This window comes from Copadichromis virginalis, linkage group LG9 (assembly GCF_057382275.1).
Source record: "Copadichromis virginalis isolate Kocher_CV1m ecotype Utaka linkage group LG9, C_Virginalis_male_GT1.1, whole genome shotgun sequence".
Taxonomy (NCBI): domain Eukaryota; kingdom Metazoa; phylum Chordata; class Actinopteri; order Cichliformes; family Cichlidae; genus Copadichromis; species Copadichromis virginalis.
Genome location: NC_140626.1, coordinates 9,891,902 through 9,906,786, shown reverse-complemented (window position 1 = coordinate 9,906,786; position 14,885 = coordinate 9,891,902). Strand labels below are relative to the sequence as shown.

At 43.2% G+C, this 14,885-nt stretch overlaps 1 protein-coding gene across 1 annotated transcript in view; it reads right to left on the bottom strand.

Moving 5' to 3' along the window:
* adarb2 (adenosine deaminase RNA specific B2 (inactive)) overlaps positions 1 to 14,885 on the bottom strand; it is a 228,622-nt gene that overhangs the window by 78,426 nt on the left and 135,311 nt on the right. The window contains exons 2-3 of the mRNA XM_085467579.1: positions 9,484 to 9,570; positions 7,651 to 8,585 (exon numbers count right to left, since the gene is read on the bottom strand). Of these exons, the coding sequence (XP_085323705.1) occupies positions 7,651 to 8,585; positions 9,484 to 9,570 (1,022 nt within the window). The remainder of the gene's footprint in view (positions 1 to 7,650; positions 8,586 to 9,483; positions 9,571 to 14,885) is intronic.

Sequence of the window (14,885 nt, the reverse complement as noted above, 5' to 3'; positions counted from 1 at the left end):
CTTTCAGCCTTTCTTACCTTGGCCATGTCTCTGAGTATTGCACACCTTGTGCTTTTGGGCACTCCAGTGATGTTGCAGCTCTGAAATATGGCCAAACTGGTGGCAAGTGGCATGTTGGCAGCTGCACGCTTGACTTTTCTCAGTTCATGGGCAGTTATTTTGCGCCTTGGTTCTTCCACACGCTTCTTGCGACCCTGTTGACTATTTTGAATGAAACGCTTGATTGTTCGATGATCACGCTTCAGAAGCTTTGCAATTTTGAGACTGCTGCATCCCTCTGCAAGATATCTCACTATTTTTGACTTTTCAGAGCCTGTCAAGTCCTTCTTTTGACCCATTTTGCCAAAGGAAAGGATGTTGCCTAATAATTATGCACACCTGATGTAGGGTGTTGATGTCATTAGACCACACCCCTTCTCATTACAGAGATGCACATCATCTAATATGCTTAATTGGTAGTAGGCTTTCGAGCCTATACAGCTTGGAGTAAGACAACATGCATGAAGAGGATGATGTGGACAAAATACTCATTTGCCTAATAATTCTGCACTCCCTGTAGTGGAATAGACTCGGTTTGTCCCCAGTGTACCTTTTTTGCTTTCTTCTGACCACTACTCTTGCTAGGACCTTTACCTGGGTTAGACTCAGTACTCAGCTCAGACTGACTTCTTTTTTCTTTTCAGATATTTATCTGTAGCTATTACGTGTTGTCTCATAGCATGACTATTATGTAATTTCTTCTTCTGTTTTACTGGCAGTTGGCAACCCATTTAGTTAGAGCAGGTAGTTGTACTGCCCTCTAGTGGAAGAGAATGTAATTGTTCTGCTCGTTACTTACGCAGATCGCTGAGAGTGCTAATCAGGTCCAGATAATCTTCCACGGCACACCTGATCATTTCTCACGGCACACCTATGTGCCACGGGACAGTGGTTGGGAAACACTGGTCTACGTGACTGGACTCCTTTAAATTTAAGCTTCTTTCTATTCTGTAGTTTCTCGATGTTCAGAGATCAGTTTAAAACTTTCTTAAACTTTTATTTTGTAAAAAATGTCTCTACGTCAGTCTAATGATGGTGATTCTACGAGTACTGTGACTTTTTCGTCATATTATTTCAAATATCATCAGGATTTGCACATTTAATAAAATGGGTCTTTTGGCATCTGAATAGGCTTTTCGATTGCAGCCTCAAGACGTGCATAAAAGCAAATCCTTAGAGAAGTCTGAAGTTAACACACTCTTCATGTGCATGAAGATTGTGGTAATTTAGGCTTTTAATTATTTCTTTAAATTGTTGTTTTTCCCAGGTGGAATGATCATACAGGAAACATCTTTAACGACTTTAAAAAACAAGAATTTGGTCCACAAGTTTGAATTTATTTGGGATTTTCTTTAATCAAAGGTATACAACATACATATTATTCACATACATTTCACAACTCAGTGAAGATCTAAGAAGAGGAAGGTGTAGGGGGTGCATGTGTACTTTTAACCCTTTGTGAATTAGAGAAAATCCAAAGTAATATCAAACGTGTGCACAAAGTTGTTAAAGATGTTGTACAATCATTCCACCCTGGAAAAAGGAGATTTCAAGGAAATCAAAAAAACCCTAAACTAGCATGACATTCAAAGCCCACGATAGCTGCATGGTATCATGCATTCAGCTCTGACAATAGAGGTAAAACCTTAAAACTGCCTTATGAGCCATCACTACATGACAAAACTGTGTGCACAGAGTCACAGTGAGCACATAGTTTAAAGCTAAATTAGGAAACTCAGATGAACGTGACAGTTTGGGTACTAGCTTCATCATTTCTTCTATTTACTTCTCCTTTAAACCTCTATGACCTCTTTCGTTTTCTTGCTGGAGGTGGAAGAGTTAAAGATGCTAAGATTTTTTAATTTGGATCGACTTGGACGGACAGGATTAGAAATGAGTAAATCAGAGGGACAAGCTCAGGTTGAGCAGTTTGCAGACAAAGCTAGAGAGGCAACGATGAGATGGTTTGGACATGTGGAGAGGACGGAAGATAGAAGGAAGCTAGGCTGAGGCAGCTGAAGCAGTGTGACGACTCCAAAAGGGAGCAGAAGTAGCAGCAAAACAAGAGAAGCATTGGATTAGATAGAAGCAGTCCATTTGTTATTTTTACCACATTTTGAAATAGCTGCAACTAACGTGATATGGACAATAGTCCAATATATCAGCAAAATATTGGTATTGCCTTCGTCCGGCCATCGTCCTGTTGAAAACTCACTCATCTGTTTTTCTGCACTGGCTAAATATCATCATAAAGATCATATATGAGTTATTTTTATGATAAAATAATGTTTGCTTGTCTTTAAAGTACAGCAAAAATAAAATCACCAAAAACTCGAATAAACAAATGACATTAAGCTGGTATTTTTCACCCTTTGTCTGAGCCTTCATACTGCAGATTAGCTCATTTTGATAAACTTAAACGAAAACATTTGCTGGACGACGCCTGATGACGCTTGTACACTTTCTCGAATAAACACCCTGCAACTGTGAAAGACATCTAATCTGAATCAGTAGGTAGTGATAAATGCAGATGTTTTATCAGGCTGTTTGCACTGTGCCACTTGTGGCGATAATCACAGAGCGAGTACAGTCTGCTGCTGTGGCTGTCACTATGCTGTCCACATGCTGAGGCAGTAACACTATCTGCAAGGTCCCCAAAGCTGTTAATCAACTCCTCTCTAATGTGTTGTTCACACCTTCTCCCTCTCCCCCCCCTCCTCTCTGCACAAATCGGTGGATTTCTATCTTAGACGGGGTGTTTGGCCGGGCGATCGCTGTCGCTAATTTGTTGTGGCAATATTAATTAATGATCAGCCTGTCACAGCTGTTTATATTGAGACAGATTAGAAGTGGGAGAGATTAGACAAAGAAAACAATCTGCGAGAGGCTCAACGGCTGACAGGGGTCACCTTCACGTGTCTGAAATCATATTCAATTTGCCGTGGGGGAGGCGGGGAAATGACTCCACTTGACCAGTCTGTATCCTTCCCTATCTGTGGTGCTCCACACTTACAGATAACTAAATCAAATCAAGCTGAAAGCAAGAAAATAAAAGACAAACTGCAGTCACATTTGATCTCGGCTAATGCGACGAGCAATTAAAATATCCTGTTACGCTATTTGCAGTCAAAAGAGAGAAGAACTTAATTTTTGAAAAGCTGCAGGCTTTTCATGCCTCAGCTCATCCATTAACCCAAATTTTCAGCCGCTCCTGCCACTAAACAGATTTCTCTATTCAAATGGAGCTTAATCCGAGGTGGCAGAGCGCAGCATCCTGACCACTGACCTCCCTACTGTCCTTCCCGTACGCGGACCTGCTGACTCCCAGCCTTCCCGCGGCTGCACACAAATCTTGAGCTCAGTTGACTTGGCAACACCGCAGTGCGTTGTGACGGCGAGTGGAGATTAAGTGGCCAATCAAGGCCTGAACAGTGGGGTAATCATTCCACTTGGTAAAATGGGTGTCAGAATTATTCTAGCACTTTCTCACTTCACTGTGCAGGCTGTAATAAGGCAAAGACATTTTCCTGTAACTCGAGCACGGCGGATAGGATTCAAGAACAACTTCCTGCTGATTGATTAATAATGAAGATGAACAATTATGTTCCTAGAAGCTGATGTAACCTTGAGTTCAGGGACTGTATAGAAAATCTATGAGGAGAGAAGAGAGTTCAGTGAAAAGACAACAAGTCTTATTTCTCTTGTTTCTTCATATTTCTCTTTTATTATTATTATTATTTATGGTTATGTTTAGGCTCCACCCTTTATAAAAACACACTCCCTAAAGATAACCAGAGCAACTGCTATTGTTACCACAGCACAACTGATTAAAAAATATTGCTATTTGAATATAAAATGATGAGAAAACACTGCAGTGCACAAGCCCTTTTGTACAGGGTTATAGAAATCATATATTTCGCGACATTTTATTAAAAATATAGAGTCGGTTTAGTTACTTTCTGTTGCTTTTCTCACATATTCGAAGGAAATGCCGTATGTTCTTCTGCAACCCTCTTGTGCAGCTCCTTAAATTGAGACAAGAAGGCTACTATGTTTAAATCCTTAAACTGTTAAGGTTACCCCCATTCCCTAAACTGCGACCGTGAATGTGCTGTTGAGCAAGGCGGCTAGCTCTCAACCCGAGCCTGCGATGGTACCGAGTCTCTGAGCGCTGAGTAAGAGGAGCGAAGCGAATATAAGGCGAGATATCTCGGCAGAATACATTCTCGTTTGATTTCCCTCGATAAATAAAGGTTAAATGAAGGAACGGAAAATGAAAGTCCTCGCTGGAAGATAAATAGCTCTTTAATGCCAAGCAGACAGTGGCCCGATGCCTCATTTCTGCTGTGATTGTTAAAGTGAGTTCCCAGACACGTGAGTGTGGGAGGGATGGAGGACGGTGCAGGCTGTTACTGCAAGAGAATCTGTTGTATGTGGTTCTGCACTCAGATTCGTGCCTTGTCAGTCTCCCTCTTATATCCCTTAGTACATTTACGTGAAGACGGAAAGGTCTGAGAGGAATACAGAACCATGTGGTTCTGGTGCGTTTAAATATTTCATTTAGACGCATTCTGGAGTTACCAGCTCAGTCCAGCTCGAAGGCCTTCTGCAAGCCCTCACTCATTTGTTCCACTCTTTTGAATTAATACAGTATCCTGAATAGGTGGCCAGCCATGGATTCCTTCGTTTCACTGTCAAAATCATTGTATTTAAGTGTTGTCACTTCTTTGTGTTCCCAAATTCATTTTTCAAAAAGAAAAAGGGGACGTCTCTTACTGTTCCTTTCACTCACTGCTAGACATTAGTTGTTGTAAGATGTCTTTCAAAACACAAGTCTTTGCTACCATGAAGATGACCCACTGCTTTTAAGTAGAGGCAATACTATGACCAGTAATTGGGCACTTGGGTTAGGTTCCTGATGTAGCACAGCTTTAAAAACTTGATGCTATACCCCGTCCTCCTGAGTTATATGATGCTGACTCTTAAAAGAGCTTCTCAGGTTAGCTTCAGTCTGAAACAGGTTAGCTTTAGTTCCTGTGGGTTTCAGGTCTAGGGTCTGAAACATGACGCCAGTGGAGAAGCGCTTCATGCTGCATACTGTGCATGTTTCTATTAGAGAGCATAGAAGGGCTTTCACCCACCAGAGATGTGCTTCTATGCAGTCCTCCAGAATCCCAACTGTGTGTGGCTGGACGCCAAATGCTGACTGTTTGACAAGTGGGCGGGAACAAAGAGCAGAACAGCAGAAAAGTTCACTGGGAAACAGTGAAACAAACACTAAAGATTAAAAATATAGCAGATAGCACAGATAGTTCACTTTTTGTTGTTTTTAACACTTGGTTTCACTTTGCTCTGTGTGAACTTCACTCTGACTGACCAACAATAGCACAAGCAAGAGTGGGCCACAGTGGGCTACCGTCACTAAACAACAAATTCCCCTTTAGACCTGTGCTTTTTCTATTGGCCAGCAGGAAGCATGTACTGCACTCTGGTTACAAAGAGAAGTATACAAAGAAGACAGTTTCCTAACAAGCTGCTTCTCTTAAGGCTAGTTTCAAGTCTTATTTAAAACAAACCAATGCTGATTGTGTAAATTACCATCATATTTAGATTAGAATGGATGCTAAATGGTGCAACTGACAAGTTATCATATGATATTAGTCATGTAGTCAGGCGGCAGCGGCCAAAAATACAGAACTCGACAAACTGGAGCTATGTCCATCTTTTATATACAGTCAGGCAGACTTCCACTGGCTGCACTTGTTCTCATCTATGCATGTCAAGTTTGACCTTATCTAAAAATATACACGTGCAACTGGATGCAACAACTCTGAGAAGAAGGTTACCAACAACAACCAAGTCACCACAGTCCTGTTTCGGGTTAGGGTTAGGCAGTAAACTTAGTTAAGGGTTATGAACCATGACTAGGTTTTCTGACTCTTTTCTAAAGTCTGGATGAGGGTTAATGATACACAGAAAACATCTATGCATCCAAGCTGTGTTCTGCAACAGGTAGCTAAAGGGAATTCTGAAGAAAGAGAACAGCCTGAGCTGGCACAACATAATTTGGCATACCACCATAACGTTTGCTCTACCCTCAGGCTACAGCTGGCAACCACCCCCACATTACGTGTCACATCTGCAGTGTAGTCAACCACTGCCCGTGCAATCAGTGTTTGGCAAGAAGACTGACTCAAATGTGAGTGAGAGCGTATAAGAGCCGGAGGGCTTTGCATTAAGGTTACGCAACATGTAACACATTATATATCCATGAACACACGCCTGGCCACATGTTTATTCACGCACGCATGAATATTATGTTAACACCTTTGTCCTTCAACGCCAATGAAAATAAAACGTTTCTCGAGCCTGGCAGACGGCACAGCTGACTTTCAAGAAATTCCACAAGCGAGTGCTTTCTGGAACTAAACGGGTGCGGCAAATCCTCTTAAAATCCTTTTAGACACCGTGGCAGTGGGGAGAAAAAGAAAGTTTCTCCCAGGCAAACATGTGCAGGTTTGTTGGGTTGATGTTGGGCTCTGGGGAAGGACACTTTTGCCAGTTTATTTCTTCAAGGCTAGGGAAGAATATTAACACAACACATACCCTACAGGGCGCGTTGTGTGTCGACACAAAAGTCTTCAAGGGAAGCCTTTAGGGAGACAACGCTTTGGATGTGAACAGCTTAATTTTTTCAATTCAAGACCTCGAGACGGTGGTTTTACATGTTCTTTCTGCTGGGGTGACCTGGACAGCTTGGCTGCAGAGTTCCTCGCTATGCAAACAGTAGTAAACAATGAAAATCAGTGTGACTATCTACTCAGGGCAGTTTTACTTGAGATAAAGTCCTGCAGCTGCAATGGAGTTTTAAATGGCTGTCAACAAGTGCCAGCCGATCCAGCCACCGTGTCTTTAGGCTCTCCAATTTCCTCAAGTTTCTCACAAACTAGTTTCCTCGCTCTGATTGCTATTTACATATTTGGGTAAATGAGCATGGGATTGGTCTCAGTGGTTTGTTTGTCGATTTGCTCTTTGCTTTTCTATTTCCTTTGGGCAACAGATTGAATTAATGTTTGTAGACACTGTGATGCCACACATGAGGAAACAGGAGATTTTGCAAAATTACAAAACTCACCCAATTACAGCTCTGCAAACACATAAGACTGACGAAAAAAAGGAGAAAAAAACCTCATTTGGGTTTGTGACAAAGATTTCTCATGTGTCAGAGGCACGGGGACAATAATTAGCTTCATTTACATGCTTTTCTATTAAACAGGCCAACAAACAGATATTTGGTTACCCTAGATGAAGGCTTCGCAGAGCACACACCCATGAGCAGATGTGCAAAAAAAATGGCGCATCTTTAGCTTTTGCTGTAAGACCTATTTTGGACAACAGATAAATGTCAGCTTGCTCACACATTTCTTTATTTCTGCTTGAATCGGGCTCTCTTTAGCTCCTATCTCCTTTCCTCCTTAATTACTTGTTGGAAGGTGTTTGGATTTTCACCGCACGCCTGCTGTTTTGGTCATTACAGGCCCCTGTCGGAAGTGGAGTGTCTGCCAAAGAAGCTTAGCAAAAGACAGGCGCTGGGGATGTGTCTGCACTCACCTGGGGTAAATGAGGACAACTCTGCCTGCTGGCTTTGAGACCTGTTCTCCCCTCGGGGGCCGTCCTGATGTTGAAGAGGGCCTGAAGAGCATACTGGGCTGCCTGATTCTTGGCCAGCTTCTTGCTGCGGCCATAGCCCTCGAAAATCCGCCCGTCCACACGCACAGCCATCACAAAGCTGCGCAGTCGTCGGCCTTCGGCTCGCTCCGAAAGACAGGCATAGCGCAAGCCCGGCCGCAGCTCATTGAGCACAGCCACGGGGCTCTTAGGGGCCTCGGACTCTTGGACAATTCCACCGAGCCTCTGCTGCGCCTGCACCATCAGGTCCAAGGTGTGGCGCAGCAACCGCCCGTGTCTGAGCAGCTCGCTGGAAAGCAACTCGCTTTCGGTTTCCGAGTTGCAGAGCGAGAGGCGGTCGGAGCACGACGAAGACTCAAACTCCTTAAAGAGCGTGTCGGGGAAGTCGGCCTGGTCTGAGGTGAAGTCGGCTGAAGGGTTTGAAATGTTTCCCATGGCTAGGTGGGCCTGAGGAGCATTGGGGAACTGGATGAAGGACTTGAGGGCCAGCTCTGCGGCCCTCATCTTGGCTTTCTTCTTCGTGGGGCCTGTGCCCTCAAAGGTCAGCCCGTTGACTTCCACAGCGATGGAGAAGACGGGAGCGTGGACAGGGCCCGTCTGAGACACCATCCGGTACTGCAGGCCGGGCCGCAGCTCATTCAGCTGTACCAGCGCGTTCTTTGGAGCCTCAGACCAGGACAGTTTCTTATAGATCAGACGGAGTTGACACAGGTGCCCGTTATTGTCTTCCTCCAGTGGCCGTTTCCTCTTCAGACCAGAACTCCCGCTTCTTGTTGACTGACACTCCCCGGGCCCTATGGAGCGATCCTCTAAGTTACCAATATTGCGGTTTTCCTTCACCTCTGCACTGCTGGTGCCTGCGATAAAAGGAAAAACAATGTCATTGCAAGTGATAAGAAAATAGTCAAAACACAAGAGTGAAAAGAGGCACGTTTATCCTGACTGAACAGGACGAATCAAGAAAAATCTCTCAAGGCAGATTGAGCCACTCGATACACAATGAAATGGTAATGAACACGTCTGCAATCGTCTCCCTGAGCCGAGCCCACTTCATACCTCGGGGCTCTATCATATTTAAGTATTTTAAAACCCCAACTACAAATCCCCTAAAATGGCGATGTTATCTGCCAAATCATCCTGTAATCTGCCTCCAAATTAGTTCTGAATCTGTGTCACAAGTGGGAAACACTGGTCCCCGCGGCCAATGCAAAGCATCAATCCTATTTGTAATAGGGGGTGGGGATCTCGTCGAGTGGCAGGCATTCTGAGAAAAGGATGAGAGAAATGTCTGCAGCCCGCTTTATTTCACACTTCTTATCCTCTGTGAGAGCAAAGTCTGAACAGCTGTGATACGCTCTTCAAACCTAGTTACGGGGTAGTGGTGGCGTATTGCATTTCTGATGGGAAATGAACAAAAACAGGGTGTTCAGATCCTGCCAGAAGAATGTTAATGGTGGCATGGGAGCCATTCATTGGTGGGCAGATTGTAGGTCTAGATGATAGCGTATGCAGGCATGCAGTTACCTATCTAATGACTTAATTATCACGAACACTCGGATTTAATATTTAATCGCTCGCTTTTAAAGGAATACAGAATTTTAACGTGCAAGCTGACACCAGTGTGTAACCAAAGAGCTCATCTGCCAAATAATTAATTATGCGGGGCGACAGAGAGATCATTTCCATATTAGGCCTGCCACTGAGAGAGGTAGCGTGTGCACTGACAGAGAGAAGGAAAAAGACGCAGCAGCTTACTTAAACTGTCCTCGTCCTCTGTGCTGCTGGTCCCAGGGCTTATGTACTTGAAGGGAGCGATCAATGCCGACAGCATACTGACTTTCTCTGGAGGGGAGACAAGAGACACGCAGAGTCAACAACAGGGCAGCGGAGGAGATGTTTTGATAGTTTTATCGATTAAAGCCGCGGATCATCATCGGCCCCAACACGGGGCCAGAGATAAAGCATAAGCGAGCAGAACTATGCACACAAGCCTGTCACCCATGCATGGAGCGCAGTGCGCACACACGCACGTGGTCAAGTAAAAATCCACACATTCGTCCACTGTGACTCACACTACAACGTTTGCTGTTTTGTGGACTGTCCTATTTTGCTGCTTCATTCACAAAAGTCACCATGGGGCTTAAAGGAAAATATTCACGTCTGCAGAATCAGCGGTGTCGCCAGAGAAAATGCAACATTAGACGCAACAAAGCAGCTTTCTAAATCAAAGTGGTCCGTTCAGATTTTAGACAGGACAATATCACAGCTGTGGGCAGGAAAGGACTTCTTGAGCCGTTACTCTAATAATATGTGTAAGCTGTTGTGTCCAAATATGCCAAAAAAAGTCATGCAATCTAGTCTCTCATTCACACATCTAAAATCATTAGGCTTAATTATGAACGCTGTTTCAGGCCACTGTAATCAGACCCAGATCGATATATTGGTTGGCCTGTTACAGATTTGTCAGTATTAGTATATCCAACAGACCGTTTAGCAAAAAGAAAATAATGCAAGTTATAATTAAATATTTGCTCATGATATAGTTCAGCAAAGCTCTTTTGTTTCCAGTACTGTCAACATTATGCACCACATATAGCATATATAATATTTTGGGGTTTTTTAGTAATAATTTTAAGTAATAATTCAAATCCAAAGGACCCCTCCTTTTTGTCCAGTGGCCCTAATCCTCGTCCATACCCGCTTAACAAGTGGGCCAGTCAGAAGGACTATATGCACATATACAAACACGCATACAGCAATAACTAACATGTATATGCTTATGTATTATAAATCCCCATTCTTTTGATTTTCATACACATTATGCTCATTTCCCCATCCCTCTGTGAACGCCATGTTACAGTCTCCATTTATAAGCAACCAAGTTTTTGTCATCTGACTATAATCAGTGATACAACGAAGATTTTAAAACTAGCAAGACAAATTAACCACTCGTGTCTGCGCCATACAAAACCTGCCCGCAGATTTTTTTTTCCATATCAGTAGTAGTCGTAGTAGTCGCAATAATTGTGTCAGCACTGCTCAGAATCGCAGAACTGTGACAAGGCATTTGGTTTTTCTTGCGCGCCCTCATGAGGGATAATAACAAGATTTTTTATCTAATATTGTCAGGTTTGTTACTGTCTGCTGGATCACACCGATAAGCAATCTTCACTTTGCTGTCAGTGCTACAATTTTCATGTAATGTGGCATGTGAGATTCAAGTCACAGTGAAAAACGGCTCAATTAATTAAACCCAAAATGCAAAATAACCAACGTCTCTTCTTTGTGTCATGGTCCTGGGTCGTGCGACCCAGTGTTTTGTGTTTTAGCCTATTTTGATGTTTATTCTTTGTTTAGGGTCACTAAGGCAGTCCAGCCATTTGTACATATTACCCGTGTATTAAGTCTCCCTTGCCCTTCGTGTGTTTATGTCTGCGTGTCTTATATTGTCAAGTCCATGCTGTCGGTTATGTCATCTCCCCTGTACTACGTCTCCCCGGTTCATGTGTCTTGTCTAATCTCCATGTTTCCTGTTTTACTTTGAAAGTCTGTATTCACGGTCAGTGTATTCAGTTTCACTCCTTCTGTCCTGTCGTTAAGTTCATGTGTGTCAGCTGTGTTCCCATGTGTGGCCACTTCCCCTGATCATCCCTCATGTGTATTTAGTCTCTGTGTTTCATACAGTCTGTCTCGCGTCGTCTGTGTTACCACCTCCTGTGTTCTGTACCTCCAGCCATAGTCTTTCCTTAGTTTTGTCCAGTTTAGGTTTTCTGTTGAGTACTACACGTATGCTGCCCTCATTCTGTTTTTGTTCTTTTCATCAGCCATAATAAAAGGCTCGTTTTGTTGGAATCCACTCCTGCATCCTCGTTTGTGTTCGCACCTGGGTCCACCACACACCTTTCCGCACGGTCTGCCTCCGCAGACCGTGACACTTTGATTCTTCTTTCATTTTCAGGCATTTTAACCATTTGAAATCTTCCACACTCATGCGCCACACCTATGATGCTAAACTCTCTTTATCTACCACAGCGCTCTCCTGTTCCTCCCTGGGGCCCGCTGCTGTCCAGGTGTGCGTGTTGTTTACTGTATGAAGCCCTATTAGAGCCATTGCTTGGTCTAGTGCACTCCATGCAGCGCTGAGCAGAATTGACAGACCAGTCTGGCTCCTTAATTAAACCTCCCCTCTCTTCTCAACACCACCTAATGATCAATAGAAGACAAATGTAAGGGAGAGGCATCAGGACGGGAGGAAAGACAGGGCTGTACAAAAAGTACAATGAGGTGATGAAGAGGGAGAAATAAAGGCAGAATGAATGGATGTCAGTGTGTGCAGGGTTAGAGGGTGAGCCAGAGGTCACGATGCATCCCAGGCCCTTTGTGTCTCCACCCCAGCATTCAGGCCCGGGGCCGCAACAGTTTAACGTTGCTAAATGCTGCCTAAATGGGACGCAGCATTACAGTGCAGTAAACACATTTTGATAAGAGCACAAGGTTGTGAATGAGCTCGGCCCCCAGTGCTCTTTCTCTTCTCGCAGCTCAACAGCACTAGCGGGGCTCAATGAGTCACTCTGACACACATGGTTACACTCTAAACACTGAGGCTGGAGCTGTGCTAGTCCTCGTGGGCCAACATCACAATACACGCATTTGCATTCTGACCTAATTACGGACCGAAGCCCAACACAGGCAGCAATTTGGGCCTAAATGACTCCCTTGGCCAGTGTCATTATACAGGCCATTTTCAAATCAGTCTATATTGTTTTTAAACCCCCTAAAGCCCCATTTACAGTAAGAAAACACACACACACAGACACACATACGACTGTCTGCTGTATTTATAAATGTGGAAAAATTAGTGTTTTTAAGGGTCTGTTGGCTGGTACAGCATATCTTAGCTCATTCTTGCATTTACACACAAATGTCTCCGGCGCCTTTGTAGCGTGAAAGACAAATGTTCACTTCAAGCATGAAATTGGAGAGCACAGCGAGGCCAGCAATTAACACTCAGGAGCCCGAGCTTTCACACTGGGGCCCCAAACGCCTGTAATCTATATTTGATAATCCTGTTCCACCAAGGGGTCTTAACAACCCACTCATCAGCTATTGCCAAGTGAAAAGCCCCACTGGGCAATGAGACACCAAGGCTTTGCATAAACAGACTGAAAATCGAGAGCCGCTCTGACATACGAAAGTGCATCCTCCTTTAGAAATACGAGGCTGACATTCGGAGCGCTCAAATCTGGAGGTTTACAATGGAGAGGAGACGGCAGCTGTTAATACTGTGCTGTGATTGTAGGATCCAGGTCTGCCAGTGATAAATGCACTAACCCAGCATTCTTTAGGAGGAAAATCTTTGGCTTGTAAAATGAAGTCTGACTAAAGAGAAAATGCTTATTATGGCTTAGTTGATCGATGACCTGCATATATGTTTTCCTAATTAGTTTATGTTTACAATTAGCAGTTTGAAATCGTCCTTAATACAGCATGATGTTCACTTTGTAAACTGTGGGTTCACTTAAATAGGCAATAAAGCAGGATATGCTTTAATCACTGTCACTGACAAGTGGCTACAATACAGGTATCACAGCTTGATTACATTTCCTAAAATGAAATCCACAGTTCAGTTGTTCTTACATGTAGATGGGGTTTTAACCCTCTCGAGGCAGGCGTTGCCAATTTGCAACAGTTACAAACTAACAACCTGATTACCCCACATACATATTTTATTAGTTGTTATTACTCAGAAGTACCACTGCAGGACTTGGTTGTGCATTAGCAACAAAAAGTTTAATTTGAGCCTGAGAGGGTTAAAGGCCATTGCAACCCAATTTTACCATCATAGTTATTATTAGTTTTATTAAGGGACAAACTTCTTTTGAGTCACATTTATAGATGGTTCAAAGGACTGATAAAGCAACTGTGACCTCACCCGCTGGGACGTGAAATCCTGTCATTAAGTCAGGAGATGAGGTGTTTGAAACCGGATGTACCAGGTGAGGGATGTGTCAGACTGTGAAACCACGTGATCTTGGCTAACAACTTGTGATGGGCAAGTTGTTAACGTTCTCATGCCAAAGTGTAACAGATTATGTCATGTGACAAATTGAAGGTATGTTACGCTTTCGGCCACCCAACACATTTCTAGGTTATGTGTTCGGAAACGTCAGGAAACATGACAACCGTTTGGAATGAATCTACACATGTACATTTCTTTTACTTTCTCAACATGAATCGCTTTGGATAAAGCCATGTAATATGATTAAGACTGTAGTCAAGGTTAGGAATAAGGTTAGGGAAACGTGTGTTACCACTGGGAGCGTCCGGCACGTATCATGGAGAAGGTAACCTTCCGCGCTCTTATGGGTTGCCTCGGAACATGACAAATCGTCCGTATTTTATGTGTCGGGAATGAGATTGGTATCCTCATTATGTTAGTTTAATTGAACTAAAATGTTAAAATGGACTTAGCGTTTTATACAGTCAGAATTGCAATGAATACCTGACTGTTTATAAAAGCCAACGCTGAGGGTTGGAGCTACAGGTATCGCCCCCTGGTGAACATTCATAATAATGCAAGTTTAAGGCACTTTCCATTGGCTTTATTTTACAGACCCGGGAGATCTTTTATACTGCCTGTGACCACCCCAATCTTCTTCTCCAGATATTTAAAACGCTAGCCAACCAACCAGTGGGTGAAATCTTTTCTTCTTTTTCTCTTGTTCTTCACCCTCTGCATGTTCTCCTTCCATACATCCATGAATCTTCTCTCTGGACTTCCTTTTCCCCTCCTGCCTGGCAGCTCACTTCCATCCCTTTCCTTATTCCCCCTAACCTGCTGCACATCCTTTCTAACTCAACCTTTTTGTCTAGCCAACCAATAACCAATAAATAGGGCATCTTTTACTTACAGTGTAAATCTTTATTTTCTTCAGCTGCAGTCATGTTGATAAAAAAGCAAGAAAATATATTTTATTTTTCCCCTCCAAACAAATCAGGGAAAAACCTGCTAGTTTATTTCCAATTAATGCTAATGTGATGCAATAGCATTATCATCCAAAGAGTAAATGAGACCTAACGGCATGTAAGTAAAATTAAAATTCTATTTATAATGACCTGATGATAGCACTCGATGAAATGTTAGGTAATCACATCTC